The sequence below is a fragment of the Oryctolagus cuniculus genome, chromosome 3, assembly GCF_964237555.1.
Source record: "Oryctolagus cuniculus chromosome 3, mOryCun1.1, whole genome shotgun sequence".
In the NCBI taxonomy this organism is placed as follows: Eukaryota; Metazoa; Chordata; class Mammalia; order Lagomorpha; family Leporidae; genus Oryctolagus; species Oryctolagus cuniculus.
The window spans coordinates 11515158-11529909 of record NC_091434.1 but is presented as its reverse complement, the minus strand read 5'-3'; the positions used below and the strand labels follow the sequence as shown (position 1 = coordinate 11529909).

At 46.4% G+C, this 14752-nt stretch overlaps 1 protein-coding gene across 11 annotated transcripts in view; it reads left to right on the top strand.

The window, feature by feature from the left end:
* Positions 1–55: 55 nt before the first annotated feature.
* AGFG1 (ArfGAP with FG repeats 1) overlaps positions 56–14752 on the top strand; it is a 95524-nt gene continuing 80827 nt past the window's right edge. For 8 of the 11 annotated variants that reach the window (XR_007920544.2, XM_051849094.2, XM_051849093.2 and 5 more), the window contains exon 1: positions 56–479. Coding sequence is in view for 9 of the 11 variants with exons in the window: in XM_051849094.2 (XP_051705054.1) it covers positions 313–479 (167 nt within the window). In the remaining 2 variants the exon portion in view is untranslated. Of the gene's footprint in view, positions 480–1064; positions 1324–14752 lie in introns of those variants that run through there. The other 3 variants (XM_051849096.2, XM_051849097.2, XM_070071499.1) reach the window with 3 other exon arrangements.

Genomic DNA, 14752 nt, shown 5'->3' with positions numbered 1-14752 from the left:
CCGCCGCCCGGGGCGGGCCTCCTCTTGCCTGCCCCCGCCCCCCCCAGCTCGCCTTCCCGTCTCAGGAGAAGTCGGGAAGGTGGCGGTGGCGGCTGCGGTCCCGGGCCGGCCGGTTGGTGTGGCGCGCGCCGCCAGCGTCCGCGCCGCGTCGAGCCCAGCCCAGCCAGAGCCGCGGCGGCCGGGCTTCGGACGGGCGGCGCGCGCTGACGGAGGGCGGCGGCCGCGGCCAGGGCGGCCCGTGGGACCGCGGGCCCCCGGCGCAGCGCCGCCCGGTTCCCGGCCCTGCCGGCCTCCTCCCTCGGCGCCGCGGCCATGGCGGCCAGCGCGAAGCGGAAGCAGGAGGAGAAGCACCTGAAGATGCTGCGGGACATGACCGGCCTCCCGCACAACCGAAAGTGCTTCGACTGCGACCAGCGCGGCCCCACCTACGTGAACATGACGGTCGGCTCCTTCGTCTGCACCTCCTGCTCCGGCAGCCTGTGAGTGCGGGGCGGCGGGGCGGCGGGGCGGGGGAGGGGGCGCCGGGCGCGCCGCCGGCCGTTGGGGGCGGCCGGCGGGGCCGGGGGCGGCCGTTGGGCGCGGGCGCGTGGGGGCGGAGCGGGGCTGGCCGGCGGGATGCGCTTTCGGTTTGAGCGGGCCCGGGGTCCACGCTGAGCGCGGCCTGGGTGGAGCCGGCATCTGCGGTCCTCGCCGAGCCGGCGGCCGCCGGCGCCTGGCCCTCCGCTCTCCGGGACGCCGGCCGGGCCGTGGGGAGCGGCCGGAGGGGTGCCGAGGGCCGTGCGGGGCCTATTGTGCGCCGGGTCTCTGAGCGGCCTGGGCGCGGCGGCCCTCGCGAGGCAGGCACCTGCTGGGCGCGGCGGCGGAGAGCAGGGTCGCGTGTGCTGGGCTTTCCTTTACTTATTCGAACCCTCCTCCCTCCGAGAGTATCTTGGTAGCCGGGAGAAAGCGGGCATTTAGGGGCTTAAAAGGTCGTGATGGCAGAGATGGGAGTCCCCACGGGAGAGTTTGGGGGGATGAATTCCCGGGTTCGGGGGAGGGGGCGAAGGCACCGAGGAGGTGGGTTGTGGGATTTGGGCCTCACAGTCGCTAGGGAGCCCTGAGTTGGGGGAAAGTTTTGCTGGGAGTCGGTCCCCAGGAGCGGCCTTGCCGCGTGGATGCGGTGCGGCGTCCGGCCGTGCGTGTCGGCGGTGCGCAGCCAGCGGGGACCGGGAAAGACCGCAGAGCGGAGCGGCTCGGGTTACTCGGATGGTTTGTGTTTGTCCTTTGTTTCGTTCAGCTTTGTTGAGGGAAAGGTCGTACTTGCTGTGCGGTTTCATCTGGCAGGTGAGTTTGCAGATGATGTTGGAACCGGGAAGGTGCTTTTCCAGGCCAGCTGTCTTGGATTTTAAGTAAATGCAGCTAGTCAGTATTCTCAACCGGTGATTGTGAGATTCACACTCAGATAACATACGCAGCGTGTGGGAAACTGGCTTCTTGCAGGTTGGAAAATGCAGGACTTGTCCGGGAGTGTGCTATGAGTATTTGCCTTTTTTAATTTTAAGTTGGACAGAGAGGCATTGCTAGTTTTCCCCGGGTTATCGCTTCTTCAGGAAGCAGGTATTAGGTACCTATTGGGTTTCGTAGGATGTGTATCGTGCTGAGCTTTAAAAGACTGGGTTAGGAGAGTCCCTAAGGTTCGTTTTAGGTTGTGTAGTAAGAGAAACTGAAGTTGCCAGTTGGTAGTATTACTGAGTCGCAATAGAGTCATAAACTAGGTGGAACCTGGGAGATAGTCTGGTTCGTGCTTTTCACAAATAAAGCAGAAAATTAAGTGAAATCAAGCCAATAGTACAATTTTTAAGTGTATTTTACTTTTAAGAAGTGCTTAAGGTGTTCTGCTTTTGCTAAACATATCGTATTTTAATGCACTTAAAGTATTTATGTATGTATAAATACACACACACATACATGTATTCACTGTTCCGAATAGTTGGCATTTCTTTGTAGGCTTTCAGCACACTGTTCCCTTGCAGCAAATGTGCAATGTTAAGAAATTATTTTCAGATTTTCTGCTGGATTCAGACACATGCTGTATAAAAGAATAGCTCACTGTAGTGACAACTGTTCTGAATGGATTTAATGTGACAGACAGGACTTGGTGTATCTATTCAGTTGTTACTCCACAGGCATTTCTTGCTTGCTTGGCCTGTCTTATACTGTGGGGAGAGCTGCAGTTACCTGGTCCTGCTGCTGTTCGGAGGCTTGCTTTCTAAGTACATGAGTATATAGCTGTAATATTGTTACATTTTCTTTCTGTGACCCATTATCCACAAAATATGTAAATGGATACGGAAAGCTTTACAGAGGAGTTAATGCTTGAGCAAAGACCTTCAAAGACCAAGTGTTGACAGCAGGTTAAGCTGCTTTCTGGGTCTGCCCAGCACCCCGGATCTGAGTGCTGTTTGGAGTCCTTGTTGGTCCACTTCCCATCCAGCTTCCTGCTAACAGCTTGGGAAAGCCGTGGAAGATGGCCCAAGTCCTTGGGTCCCTGCACTCTGTGGGAGACATGGATGTAGTTCCTGGCTCTTTGCTTCTGCCTGGCTTAGAACTGACTGTTGTGGCCATTCATTTGTGGAGTGAATTAATGGATGGGAAGATATCCTCTCTCCTCCCCCATGTCTCTACACCTTTCAAATAAAGAAATCTTTAAAAAATAATAATAAAGACCAAATCCGTAGATAAACCTGGTTTTGAATCCTGGCTCTAAGTGTTGTAGTTAGAGAATGCCAGTCAGTCTTTGTAGCTTGATACATGAAATGGTGAGGGTAAAGTTCCCCTTGTAAATTTTGGATGTAGATTTGTTCTCAGTATTAAGAGAATATAAAACACCACATAGTGCTTGGCACATAATAGGTGCCTGATGAAATATGTTATTAACAGAGAGGGAGAGGATGTTCTATGTTTAAGGAAACAGTATTTGAAAGACATGGAAATGACTAACACCCTAGTGAAGAATCTTATCAGTTTGGATTTTTTAAATGTAACTCAAAACCATACTCAAATTGGTTTAAAAATACAAAGGGAATTTACTGATTTGTCTAAGGGAAGACTTTATCCAATGGCTTAATGATGTTGCCTGTGTTTCTGTCATTCAAAGATAATTGCCCCCAGAGCATACTGTCTTTGTATCTGTTGTCTAATATTTTATTTATTTTTATTTATTTGAAAGAGAGCAGGAGGGACAGAGCTTCCATCCACTGGTTTTCTCCCTAGTTCACTGCAATGGCAAAAGCTGAACCAGGCAGAAGCCGAGAACCAGGAGCTTTATCTGGGTCTCCCACTTGGGGAGCAGGGGACCAAACACTTGTGCCATTTCTGCTGCTTTCCCCAAGCCAGTAGCAGGGAGCTGGATCAGAAGTAGAGCAGCTGGGACCTCAGCTGGTGCCCACATGGCATGCATCTCGGGTAGTGGCTTTACTCACTAAGCCACAACACCACTTCCAGTCCAACATTTTTAGAAGTTCTGCCATTGACTCTGATTAGTTTAGATCTTGTGGCCACCTTAGACCAATGTTCTGATTGGACAGATGTTCTATGTGACGACTTTGGATCCTTAAAGAAAGTTCCTAAATCAGAAATCTGGGACTCCTGGGAAAAAAGTGATGTAAGCATGGCGACCATCAAACGTCTACTGCAGAATATTGAAGGAACAGTAGCTCTTGAGGTTTCTTTTTTTCCTAATCTTTGGAAAAAATCTTTGATTTTTTTTTAATCTTTCCTAAGGTAGGAAAAAAGGGAGAATAATGTAACAAATCAGTTTAATTATCTATTTGCTATGTAGATGGTAAAATTGAAAAAAGGTATTTTGAAGACAAATTTTGATACTGCCACTAGGTTGGTTGATCAGAGCAAGGTATTAAGCTAGGCCATGTCAATTTAAAAAAAAAAAAGGTGGGGCCGGCGCCGTGGCTCACTTGGTTAATCCTCCACCTGCAGCGCCGGCATACCATATGGGCGCCGGGTTCTAGTCCTGGTTGCTCCTCTTCCAGTCCAGCTCTCTGCTGTGGCTGGGAGGGCAGTGGAGGATGGCCCAAGTGCTTGGGCCCCTGCACCTGCATGGGAGACCAGGAAGAGGCTCCTGGCTTCAGATTGGCACAGCGCTGGCCGTGGCTGCTGTTTTAGGGGTGAACCAATGGAAGGAAGACCTTTCTCTCTGTCTCTCTCTCTCACTGTCTAGCTCTATCTGTCAAATAAATAAAAAATAAAATATATGTTGGACTGGATCTGTTTTTAGCTTCATTTTTTGTTTGCTATTGCTTGCTTGATTTACCTAGAAAATACTGATACTTGTTAAATAATACGTATTCTCATGGATTCTAAATTTTACGATAGTCACATAATTATTCATTTGGCAATATTTTTGTTAAAAGTATTTTTATTATTATTAAAATTACTAGATTCAGAGCTAATCTTTCCTTTGTTTTTCTCCCCAGTTGACTGTTCTGTAGGCTTGAATGATGTTCATTCAGAATATACAACTGACGTCAGATTGTGAAACTTTAAAATAGATTTTAGATTTAGGTACAGTTAAGCTAATTATTAGTGAGGCAGAAAGAGGCATCCTAACTTGCTGGGTTGTCACTATTTTGTGTTTTTAGAAGTACTTAAAATTATGAACACATACTCTAAACAGTTAGAGCTCAACAACAAAATAGTATCTTCATGTTAAAGAACTTCAGTTGATTTTGAGATGTGTTTTACACCAAATTATTTGTTTTGTGGAGACTGTTAGCATTAGTGTAGTACTAAAATAATGAACAGTTGCTTCAGTTTTAAAAATGATTGATAAATTTTTCAGTGAGAGTTTAGGTACAATAAAATAACACTTGCGGCCGGCACCACGGCTCTCTAGGCTAATCCTCCGCCTTGCAGTGCCGGCACACCGGGTTCTAGTCCCGGTCGGGGCGCTGGATTCTTTCCCGGTTGCCCCTCTTCCAGGCCAGCTCTCTGCTGTGGCCAGGGAGTACAGTGGAGGATGGCCCAAGTCCTTGGGCCCTGCACCCCATGGAAAACCAGGATAAGTACCTGGCTCCTGCAATCGGATCAGCGCGGTTTGCTGACCTCAGCGCACCGGCCACGGTGGCCATTGGAGGGTGAACTAACGGCAAAGGAAGACCTTTCTCTCTGTTTCTCTCTCTCTCCCTCTCTGTCCACTCTGCCTGTTTAAAAAAAAAAAAAATTCACAAAACATGTTGTCGCTCTAATACCCATTATTTTATGTAGACAATGCATTTAAACTTTAAATATTTGGTGGGTAAATGGAGTCAGCTAATAGCTTCTTTTTTTTTTTTTTTTTTTTTTTTTGACAAGCAGAGTGGCAGAGTGGATAGTGAGAGAGAGACAGAGAGAAAGGTCTTCCTTTGCCGTTGGTTCACCCTCCAGTGGCTGCCACGGCTGTTGCGCTGCGGCCGGCGCACCGTGCTGATCCGATGGCAGGAGCCAGGTGCTTCTCCTGGTCTCCCATGGGGTGCAGGGCCCAAGGACTTGGGCCATCCTCCACTGCCTTCCCGGGCCACAGCAGAGAGCTGGCCTGGAAGAGGGGCAACCGGGACAGAATCCGGCGCCCCGACCGGGACTAGAACCCGGTGTGCTGGCACTGCTAGGTGGAGGATTAGCCTAGTGAGCTGAGGCGCCGGCCATAACTTATGCTTTGTTTATTGTTTTGACTCTCATGGTGAGTTTTTATTGCAAGAATTTTAATTCTTTAAGTTAAGGCTGACTAGGTGAAGTTTGTTATACAATTATTAACAGATGTATTGCAACCAAATACCCTTCTGGGTGCATTGTTTTTAATGGGATTTCATGAGGTTGCACACACTGGGCAGTGATTTCTATTCCTTTATTCCTTTTTTGCCTTTTTTTTTTTTTTAAAGATTATTTGAGGGGCCAGCACTGTGGCGTAGTGGGTAAACCTGCCGTCTGTGGTGCCAGCATCGCATATGGGTGCCTTTTGAGACCTGGCTGCTCCACTTCCAATCCAGCTCTCTGCTGTGGCCTGGGAAAGCAGTGGAAGATGGCCCAAGTCCTTGGGCCCCTGCATCCATGTGGGAGATCTAGAAGAAGCTCCTGGCTTCAGATTGGCACAGCTCCGCCCATTGTGGCCATCTAGGGGGTGAACTAGCTGATGGAAGACTTCTCTCTTCCTCTCTGCCTGTGCCTCTCTGTAACTCTGCCTTTCAAATAAGTAAAATTTTTTTTTTTTTTTTTTGGACAGGCAGAGTGGACAGTGAGAGAGAGAGAGACAGAGAGAAAGGTCTTCCTTTTGCCGTTGGTTCACCCTCCAATGGCCGCCGCGGCCAGTGCACCGCGCTGGTCCGATGGCAGGAGCCAGGAGCCAGGAGCCAGGTACTTCCTCCTGGTCTCCCATGGGGTGCAGGGGCCCAAGCACTTGGGCCATCCTCCACTGCACTCCCTGGCCACAGCAGAGAGCTGGCCTGGAAGAGGGGCAACCGGGACAGAATCTGGCGCCCCAACCGGGACTAGAACCTGGTGTGCCGGCGCCGCAAGGCGGAGGATTAGCCTAGTGAGCTGAGGCGCCGGCCAAGTAAATAAATCTTAAAAAAAAAAAAAAAAATTATTTGAAACATTGATGGATTGGGGCTGTGGGAGGGGTGGATAAGTGAGATATCTCCAGTCTGCTGGTTCCCTCCTCAAATGGCTGCAGCTGCTGGGGTTTGACCAGGCTGAAGCCAGGAGCCTGTATCTCCATCCAGGTCTCCCATGTGGGCGGCACGGCCCAAGCACTTTGGCCATTTTCTGCTGCTTTTCCAGGTGCATTAGCAGTCCACTGGATTAGCGGTGAGAAGCTGGGACTAGAACTAGTGCTTCAGTAAGGTGTGCTAGCTATGGGATGCCAGCATTGAAGGGTGGCAGTGTAGTCCACTGTACTACAATGCAGGTCTCCCCCCCCCTTTTAATATTCTAATGTGGCTTGCATTCAGTGAGATATTTTGATGATGCAGATGCAGGAAAACTTTGATGTAGAACAGGTGATAAAATTCTTAAAACTTTTATTGTGAAGAAAAAAAACTTTTTTAAAGTATTAAGTGCTCATGTACTGGGGATGTAAGAATTAAAGTATTTATTGAAATAAAAAAATGTAGCTACTATTGAGTACTAGCTATGTAGCAGGCATTAGTGTAGTGACAAGCATATGAGGAAGGTACTGTTGCTGCACACAACTTAGTTTTTCTTCATAAAAGTTTTAAGAATTGGGGCCAGTGCAGTGGTGTAGCAGGTAAAGGCGCCGCCTGCAGTGCGGCATCCCATATGGGCACTGGTTCGCGTCCTGGCTGCTCCACTTCCAATCCAGCTCTCTGCTATGTCCTGGGAAAGCAGTAGAAGATGGCCCAAGTCCTTGGGCTCCTGCACCCACATGGGAGACCTGAAAGAAGCTCCTGGTTCCTGGCTTTGGATCGGCATAGCTCCTGCCATTGCAGTCAATTGGGGAGTGAACCAGAAGATGGAAGATTCTCTCTCTCTCTCTCTCTCTCTGCCTCTCTGCCTCTCTTTCTCTCTGCTTCTCCTTCTCTCTCTGTGTAACTCTGACTTTCAAATGAATAAATCTTAAAAAAAAAAAGTTTAAGAATCAGAGAAGGCTGGCGCCATGGCTCACTAGGCTAATCCTCTGCCTGTGGCGCCGGCACCCCGGGTTCTAGTCCTGGTTGGGGTGCTGGCTTCTGTCCTGGTTGCCCCTCTTCCAGGCCAGCTCTTCTGCTGTGGCCTGGGAGTGCAGTGGAGGATGGCCCAAGTGCTTGGGCCCTGCACCCACATGGGAGACCAGGAGAAGCACCTGGCTCTTGGCTTCAGGCCGGCGCAGCACCAGCCATAGTGGCCATTTGGGGAGTGAACCAACGGAAGGAAGACCTTCTGTCTCTCTCTCTCTTACTGTCTATAACTACCTGTCAAAAATAAATAAAAAAAAAGAGTTGTCTCTCTGATTCTTTTTATTTTTTATTTTTTGACTGGCAGAGTTAGAGAGGCAGAGAGAAAGGTCTTCTTCCGTTGGTTCACCCCCCAAATAGCCGCTATGGCCGGCTCGCTGTGCTGATCTGAAGCCAGGAGCCAGATGCTTCCTCCTGGTCTCCCATGCAGTTGCAGGGCCCAAGTACCTGGACCATCCTCCACTGCCTTCCCAGCCACAGCAGAGAGCTGGACTGGAAGAGGAGCAACCAGGACTAGAATCCGGCTCCCATATGGGATGCCAGTGCCGCAGGCAGAGGGTTAGCCAAGTGAGCCACAGCACCAGCCCCAGAGAGACAACTCTTACCTATCGGTTCATTCCCCAAATGCCTAGGAGTCAGAAACTCAATCAGGATCTCCCATGTAGATGACAGCAATCTCTGAGTATTTGAACCATCATTTATTGCAGTCCCAGAGTATTTGTTAGTAGGAAATTGAAATTGGGAACAGAACTTTGACTCTAATGAATGACTGGGCATTCCAGTATGGACTTACAGGTGTCTTAAGTATCAGTTTTTTTTTTTTTTTTTTTTTTGACAGGCAGAGTGGACAGTGAGAGAGAGAGACAGAGAGAAAGGTCTTCCTTTGCCGTTGGTTCGCCCTCCAATGGCCGCCGCGGCTGGCGCGCTGCGGCCGGCGCACCGTGCTGATCCGATGGCAGGAGCCAGGAGCCAGGTGCTTTTCCTGGTCTCCCATGGGGTGCAGGGCCCAAGCACCTGGGCCATCCTCCACTGCACTCCCTGGCCACAGCAGAGAGCTGGCCTGGAAGAGGGGCAACCGGGACAGAATCCGGCGCCCCAACCGGGACTAGAACCCGGTGTGCCGGCGCCGCTAGGCGGAGGATTAGCCTAGTGAGCCGCGGCGCCGGCCTTTAAGTATCAGTTTTTAATGAGTGCACCAAACGTCTGCCCCTGCATACAAATTCTAATTGTAAAATTGGCATATATGTTTAGTGGTGTGTTGTGGTACCCTACTTGAAGTTGGGATCCAGAACTAATACTGTTTTCAGTCTTAAAGGATGTGTAGTTCCCATGGGTTGCTGTAAATTGTTGTAAATACTATAGTTTTGGGGTTTTAAATGGTTGATTGTACTTCATTGGGCTATAAATGGCAGAACAGATAGTTTATGGGTGTATTATACTTTATGACTGTGTCATGCTTTTTTTGGTAGGTAAGGCTTTAGTTCCAAAATATATTCCTTTTTTTTTTTTTTAAAGTTTATTTATTTATTTATTTATTTTTTGACAGGCAGAGTGGACAGTGAGAGAGGTAGAGACACAGAGAGAGGTCTTCCTTTACCGTTGGTTCACCCTCCAATGGCCGCCACGGCCGGTGCGCTGCAGCCGGCGCACCGCGCTGATCCGAAGGCAGGAGCCAGGTGCTTCTCCTGGTCTCCCATGGGGTGCAGGGCCCAAGGACCTGGGTCATTCTCCACTGCACTCCCGGGCCACAGCAGAGAGCTGGCCTGGAAGAGGGGCAACCGGGACAGAATCTGGCGCCCCGACCGGGACTAGAACCCCATGTGCCGGCGCCAGCCAATTTATTTATTTATTTGAAAGAGTTACACAGAGAGAGAAGGAGGCAGAGAAAGAGAGAGATCTTCCATCCGCTGGTTCACTCCACAGTTGGCTGCAACTGCCAGAACTGCGCCGATCCGGAGCCGGGAACCTCTTCTGGGTCTCCCACGAGAGTGCAGGGACCCAGGGACCCAAGGACTTGGGCTATCTTTACTGCTTTCCCAGGCCACAGCAGAGAGCTGGATCGGAAGAGGAGCAGCTGAGACTCTAACTGGCGCCCATATAGAATGCTGGCACTGCAGGCAGCAGCTCTACCCACCATGCCACAGTGCCAGCCCCCAAAGTATATTCTTAGCTTTGAATTTTATTCAGAAACTGTTGTATATTCTGTATGTAGAGGTAATATGGTACTGAATGTTCCATTAGCAATTCTTCTGAATTTCACATCCCCATAATACCATGTATAGTGAGTCAGTTCTTTTACTGTTTTCTTTAATTGTAATTAAGTCCCCTCACTTTATGCAGGATTGGTAGTGGTCAGGTATCAGGAAATAAGTGAAAATAGTTATTGAAAACAGATATTACAGGGCTGGTGCTTTGGTGCTGTGAGTTAAAGCCTTCTCCTGCAGCGCCGGCATCCCAATATGGGTGCTGGTTTGAGTTCTGGCTGCTCCATTTAAGATTCAGCTCCTTGCTAATATGCCTGGGAAAGCAATAGAGGATGGCCCAAGTCCATGGGCCCCTGCCCCAATGTGGGAGACCTGGAAGAAGCTCCTGGTTCCTGTCTCGGATGATCTTAGCTCCAGCTGTTGCAGCCATTTGAGAAGTGAACCAGCGGATGGAAGACTTCTCTGTGTCTCTACCTCTCTTTCAAATAAATGAAATCTTCAAAAAAAAAAAGATATTACACATATATAATTTTATGTGTTTATAGCAAGCTTAATTTTTTAAAAAGATTTATTTACTTATTTGAAGGGTTATAGAGGAGAGACAGAGAGATCTGCCATCTACTGGTTCACTCCCTAAATGGCTGCAATGGCTGAGCCTGATCCAGGCTGAAACCAGGAGCCCAGAACTCCATCTGGGTCTCCCACATGGGTATTTGGGGCCTATGCACTCAGCTCCTCCTCTGCTGTTTTCCCAGGCATATTAGTAGGAAGCTGCATTGGAAGTGGAGCAGCGGGGACTCAGAACTGGCATTCATATGGGAAGCCAGTGTTACAGGTGGTGACTTAATGTACTGTACCACAACACTGCCCTGCAAGCTTAAGTTTTTAATTATAACAAATATCAATTTTTCATAGTTTGTATTTAACACTACATGGATTTTTTTAATATGGATTCACCAATTATATTCTCTGTCCTCTGATACAATCCAGACTCACACTGTGCTGTTTATTATTTTCAGCATTTCAACTTTTTAAAAAAGAAATCTATGTTTTATCTTTTTAGAAGGCAGTGAAAAGGGTAGAAGAGACTTTTTTTTTTTTTTTTTTTTTTTTTAAGGATTTAGATATTTGAAAGGCAGAGAGAGAGAGAGAGAGAAGAGATCTTCCATCCGCTGGTTCATTCCCCAAATGAAGGACTATATAATAGCCAGGGCTCTGCCAGGCTGAAGCCAGGAGCCAGGAGCTTCATCCAGGTCTCCCACATGGATGCAGGGGTCCAAGCACTTTGGCTGCTTTCCCAGGTATATTAGGAGGGAGCTAGATTGGAAGAGGAGCAGTTGGGACTTGAACCTGTGCACATATGGGATGCCAACAATGCAGGTTGAGGCTTAACCTTCTGTACCACAGTGCCAGATCTTTCATTTGGTGGTTTACTCTTCTGAATACCTGGGACTGGGTCAGGCAGAAGCCAGGAGCCTGGAATTCCATCAGACGTGTTTAGCAGGACCCTAAGTACTTGGGCCATCATTTTGCTGCTTTCCCAGGAGCATTAGCAGGGAGCTGGATGGAAGTGGAACAGTTAGGACCCAAACCAGCACTTTGATATGGGCTGCTGCATTGCAGGTGGTGGTTTAATCTGCTGAGCCAGAACACCTACCTCTTAACTTTAAAAAGATATGTGTGTGTGTGTGTGTGTGTGTGTGTGTGTGTGTGTGTGTGTATATAAAATTTGAAAGAGAAAGAGAACTAGAGAGGGCTCTCCAATCTACTGATTTACTCAAAATACCTGCAGCTGCTAGGGTGGGTCAGGCCTAAGCCGCTAGCCTGGAATGCAATCTGGATCTCACATCTGATTGATGGGACCAAATACTTGAGCCAAGTTGGCGGCTGAGCTGGGGACTGGAACCTAACCACTTTGATATGGGATGCAGATGTCTCTCATGCAGTGCCTCAACTGCTGTGACCTGTTCCTTAATTTTAAAGTGGTTTGAATGCTGGATTGTTCTAGATTTTTATAATTTTTTTAGGCTTGTAATTCTCCACTATTACATGACAGCTTTTTCTAGCAACTCAATTTCATCTCTAAAATACTTCGTTTATATGGGAACAATTCTTCTCACTCATGTGTCATTGTTTTATGTAATATTTAATTAAACTATATACTTACCAAATACTCTACCAAGTGTCTTACCAAGTACTATTTCAAACTCTTGATAAACATAAAACTCAGTTGGAAGGAATAGGAGAGATTGGCCTTCTAAGCTGTGAATGTTCATTGTGTGATAGACATTAGCTGTAGGCTTTTCAGAGTGAAAGGGAAACATGGATTCTTCCACAGAATTGATTAGAAGGGACTCCTGTACAGTACAGTGCTATGAACATCTTCTATACTGGAGAAACTTCTGCATTGAGGGTGTAGTGGTGTTATTTGACATTAACTTGGTGATATCATTTCCATATAAAATTTGGCTCTTATTCTGTTTTTTGGCACAACTGTGACTGAACACTTTGGTGCTTAGTTTCAAAGTAGATAAAGTATAATTTGTGTGGATTTATATTAAAATTAAATGTTGCTGAGTTAGATTATCAATGAAAGAAATTAAAAACATTGTTTTAAGGAACTTGCTGACCTCTAGATCTGAATTTAAAAACTGTTACTCCTTTAGAAAGCCCTGCATTTGCTACAGTAATATTCTTTCAAAAGCAGGTAGATTTCATAGACTGATTTTTTTCATTCGTTTTTATACAAATATGCATAATTTTCATTAGTGAGAAGTTCTTAAGGAGATGCCCAGGACAAGGCATCATTATCCTATCCATTTTCTCCACACACAGAAATGCATTTCCCAATTCAAACTACTGATTACCTAGGGAAACATGACTTGATTCCTCTAACATATATATTTTAACCAGCTTGTTCCCCAGCAGGGAAAAACAATTAATAAAACTAAGCTTTTGGAGCCAGTGTTATGGTATAGCGGGTTAAGCTGCCTCCTGCAATACCAGCATCCCATATGGGTGCCAGTTTTGAGTCCTGGCTATTTAACTTCTTAGCCATCTCCCTGATGATGGTCTGGGAAAAGCAGTGAAAGATGGCCCAAGTGTTTTGGTCCCTGTCACATATGTGGGAGACTTGGGTGAACCTCCTGGCTTTGACCTGTCTTAGCCTTAGATGTTGCAGCCGTTTGGAGATTGAACTAGCAGATGGAAGATCTCACTCTTCCTCTCTCTTTTAATAAATAATAATTTTTTAAAAATCCCAGGCTTTCTTAATTGTTCACCCTGCACAGATTGTTACTTTAATCAAACAAATGGTTATTTGCAAGATTGCTTGAGGCATAGTTAAGAGCAGCATACTGGTGAACATATGGAATGAGTCACACCATCTGGTTCAGTCACACCTGGCTGGTGGTCATTAAAACTAAAATTTGTAGGGATCTATCTATGGCTTAATTATTCTGCTAAAACATTCTGGGCTGCACCAGTACATTACTTCATAACTTGGAACCAGTTAACTGACAAACATGCTTTCAAAATATTAATACTACAGGTTTTAAATAAGTCAAATGATCCTTTTTGACAAAACTGGGGACTTAAAATGTGAATTTTAGGATTTGGAATGGGTGGCACATCAGTTCTGGCCCTGTTAAACTGTAGTTTACTATTGGCCCTGTAAATTGATGTAGCTTACTTCCTCAACATTTCCATCCAATAGTTACTATTACTATTATTAAAGTATTCTATAAAATGCTGAATTTACATGGTAGATAGCCTAAGCTTATCTCAAAAAAAGAGAAGTGGCACGAGCTTCTAGGAGTACACTTTAAAAATGAGTTTCAATTTTGACCAAGTAAGAGTTACATTCAAGTTATCAAATTGGTAAGTGCAAAAAATGGTATGCAAATGAGAAGAAAATTAGTGTAAAAATTGTGATTGCAAGACTGTAATTTATTATTTGTTAAATTAACATTTATTGAAATTAAGTCTGTGTATACAGCTCAATAAATCTTAACATGCAGCCACCACTAAAATCAGAATGTGAGGACAGGTGTTGTGATAGAGCAGATTCAGAGTGCTGATTCAAGCTGGCACCCCTGCTTCTGATCCGACTTCTGCTAATGTATCCTTAGAGGCAGCATATGATGGCTCAAGTGCTTTGGACCCCTGTCACCCCAACAGAGGAGACCCCGAAAGACTTCAGGGCTTCTGGCTTTGGCCTGGCCCAGCCATGGCTGTTGTGGACATTTGGGGTGTGAGCCAGCAGATGGAAGTGCACATTCTCTTACTTGATTTCTGTCTGTCTCTGCCTTTCAAGTAGATGAAAATAAATAAATAAAAAACAACAACAACAACAACAACAAAAAACACAGGACATGGCAGCTGCTACATCATTCCTAAAAAACTCTTTAGTTCTTCAGTCCCTGGCAGCTAACCACCCATGTGTTCTTCAGCGCTGTAGGTTTTGTGTTTCTGAGAATGGTGTATAAATGGAATCATAATCTTTCCAGATGGTCTTCATTCTGTCAGCATAATGCCTTTAAGATTAATTTGAGGGGCAATTGGGTTGTTTTGGCTTCTGATGCATATATATAGTTTCTGTAAATATATATAGGTGTTGGGCAAATACAACTTTTAATTTCACTTGTGTAAAAATATTTAGGGTGGGATTGCTAGATTATATGCCAAGGATATGTTTTTATAAAAAATTGAATTGTATTAATTTTAGTAAAATGTTGAAGGTTTTTTAAAAGATTTATTTATTTGAAAAAGTTAGAAAGAGGCATAGGCGGGGGGGAGGAGGGGAGAGAGTCTTCATTCGCTGGTTCATTCCCCAGATGGTTGCAA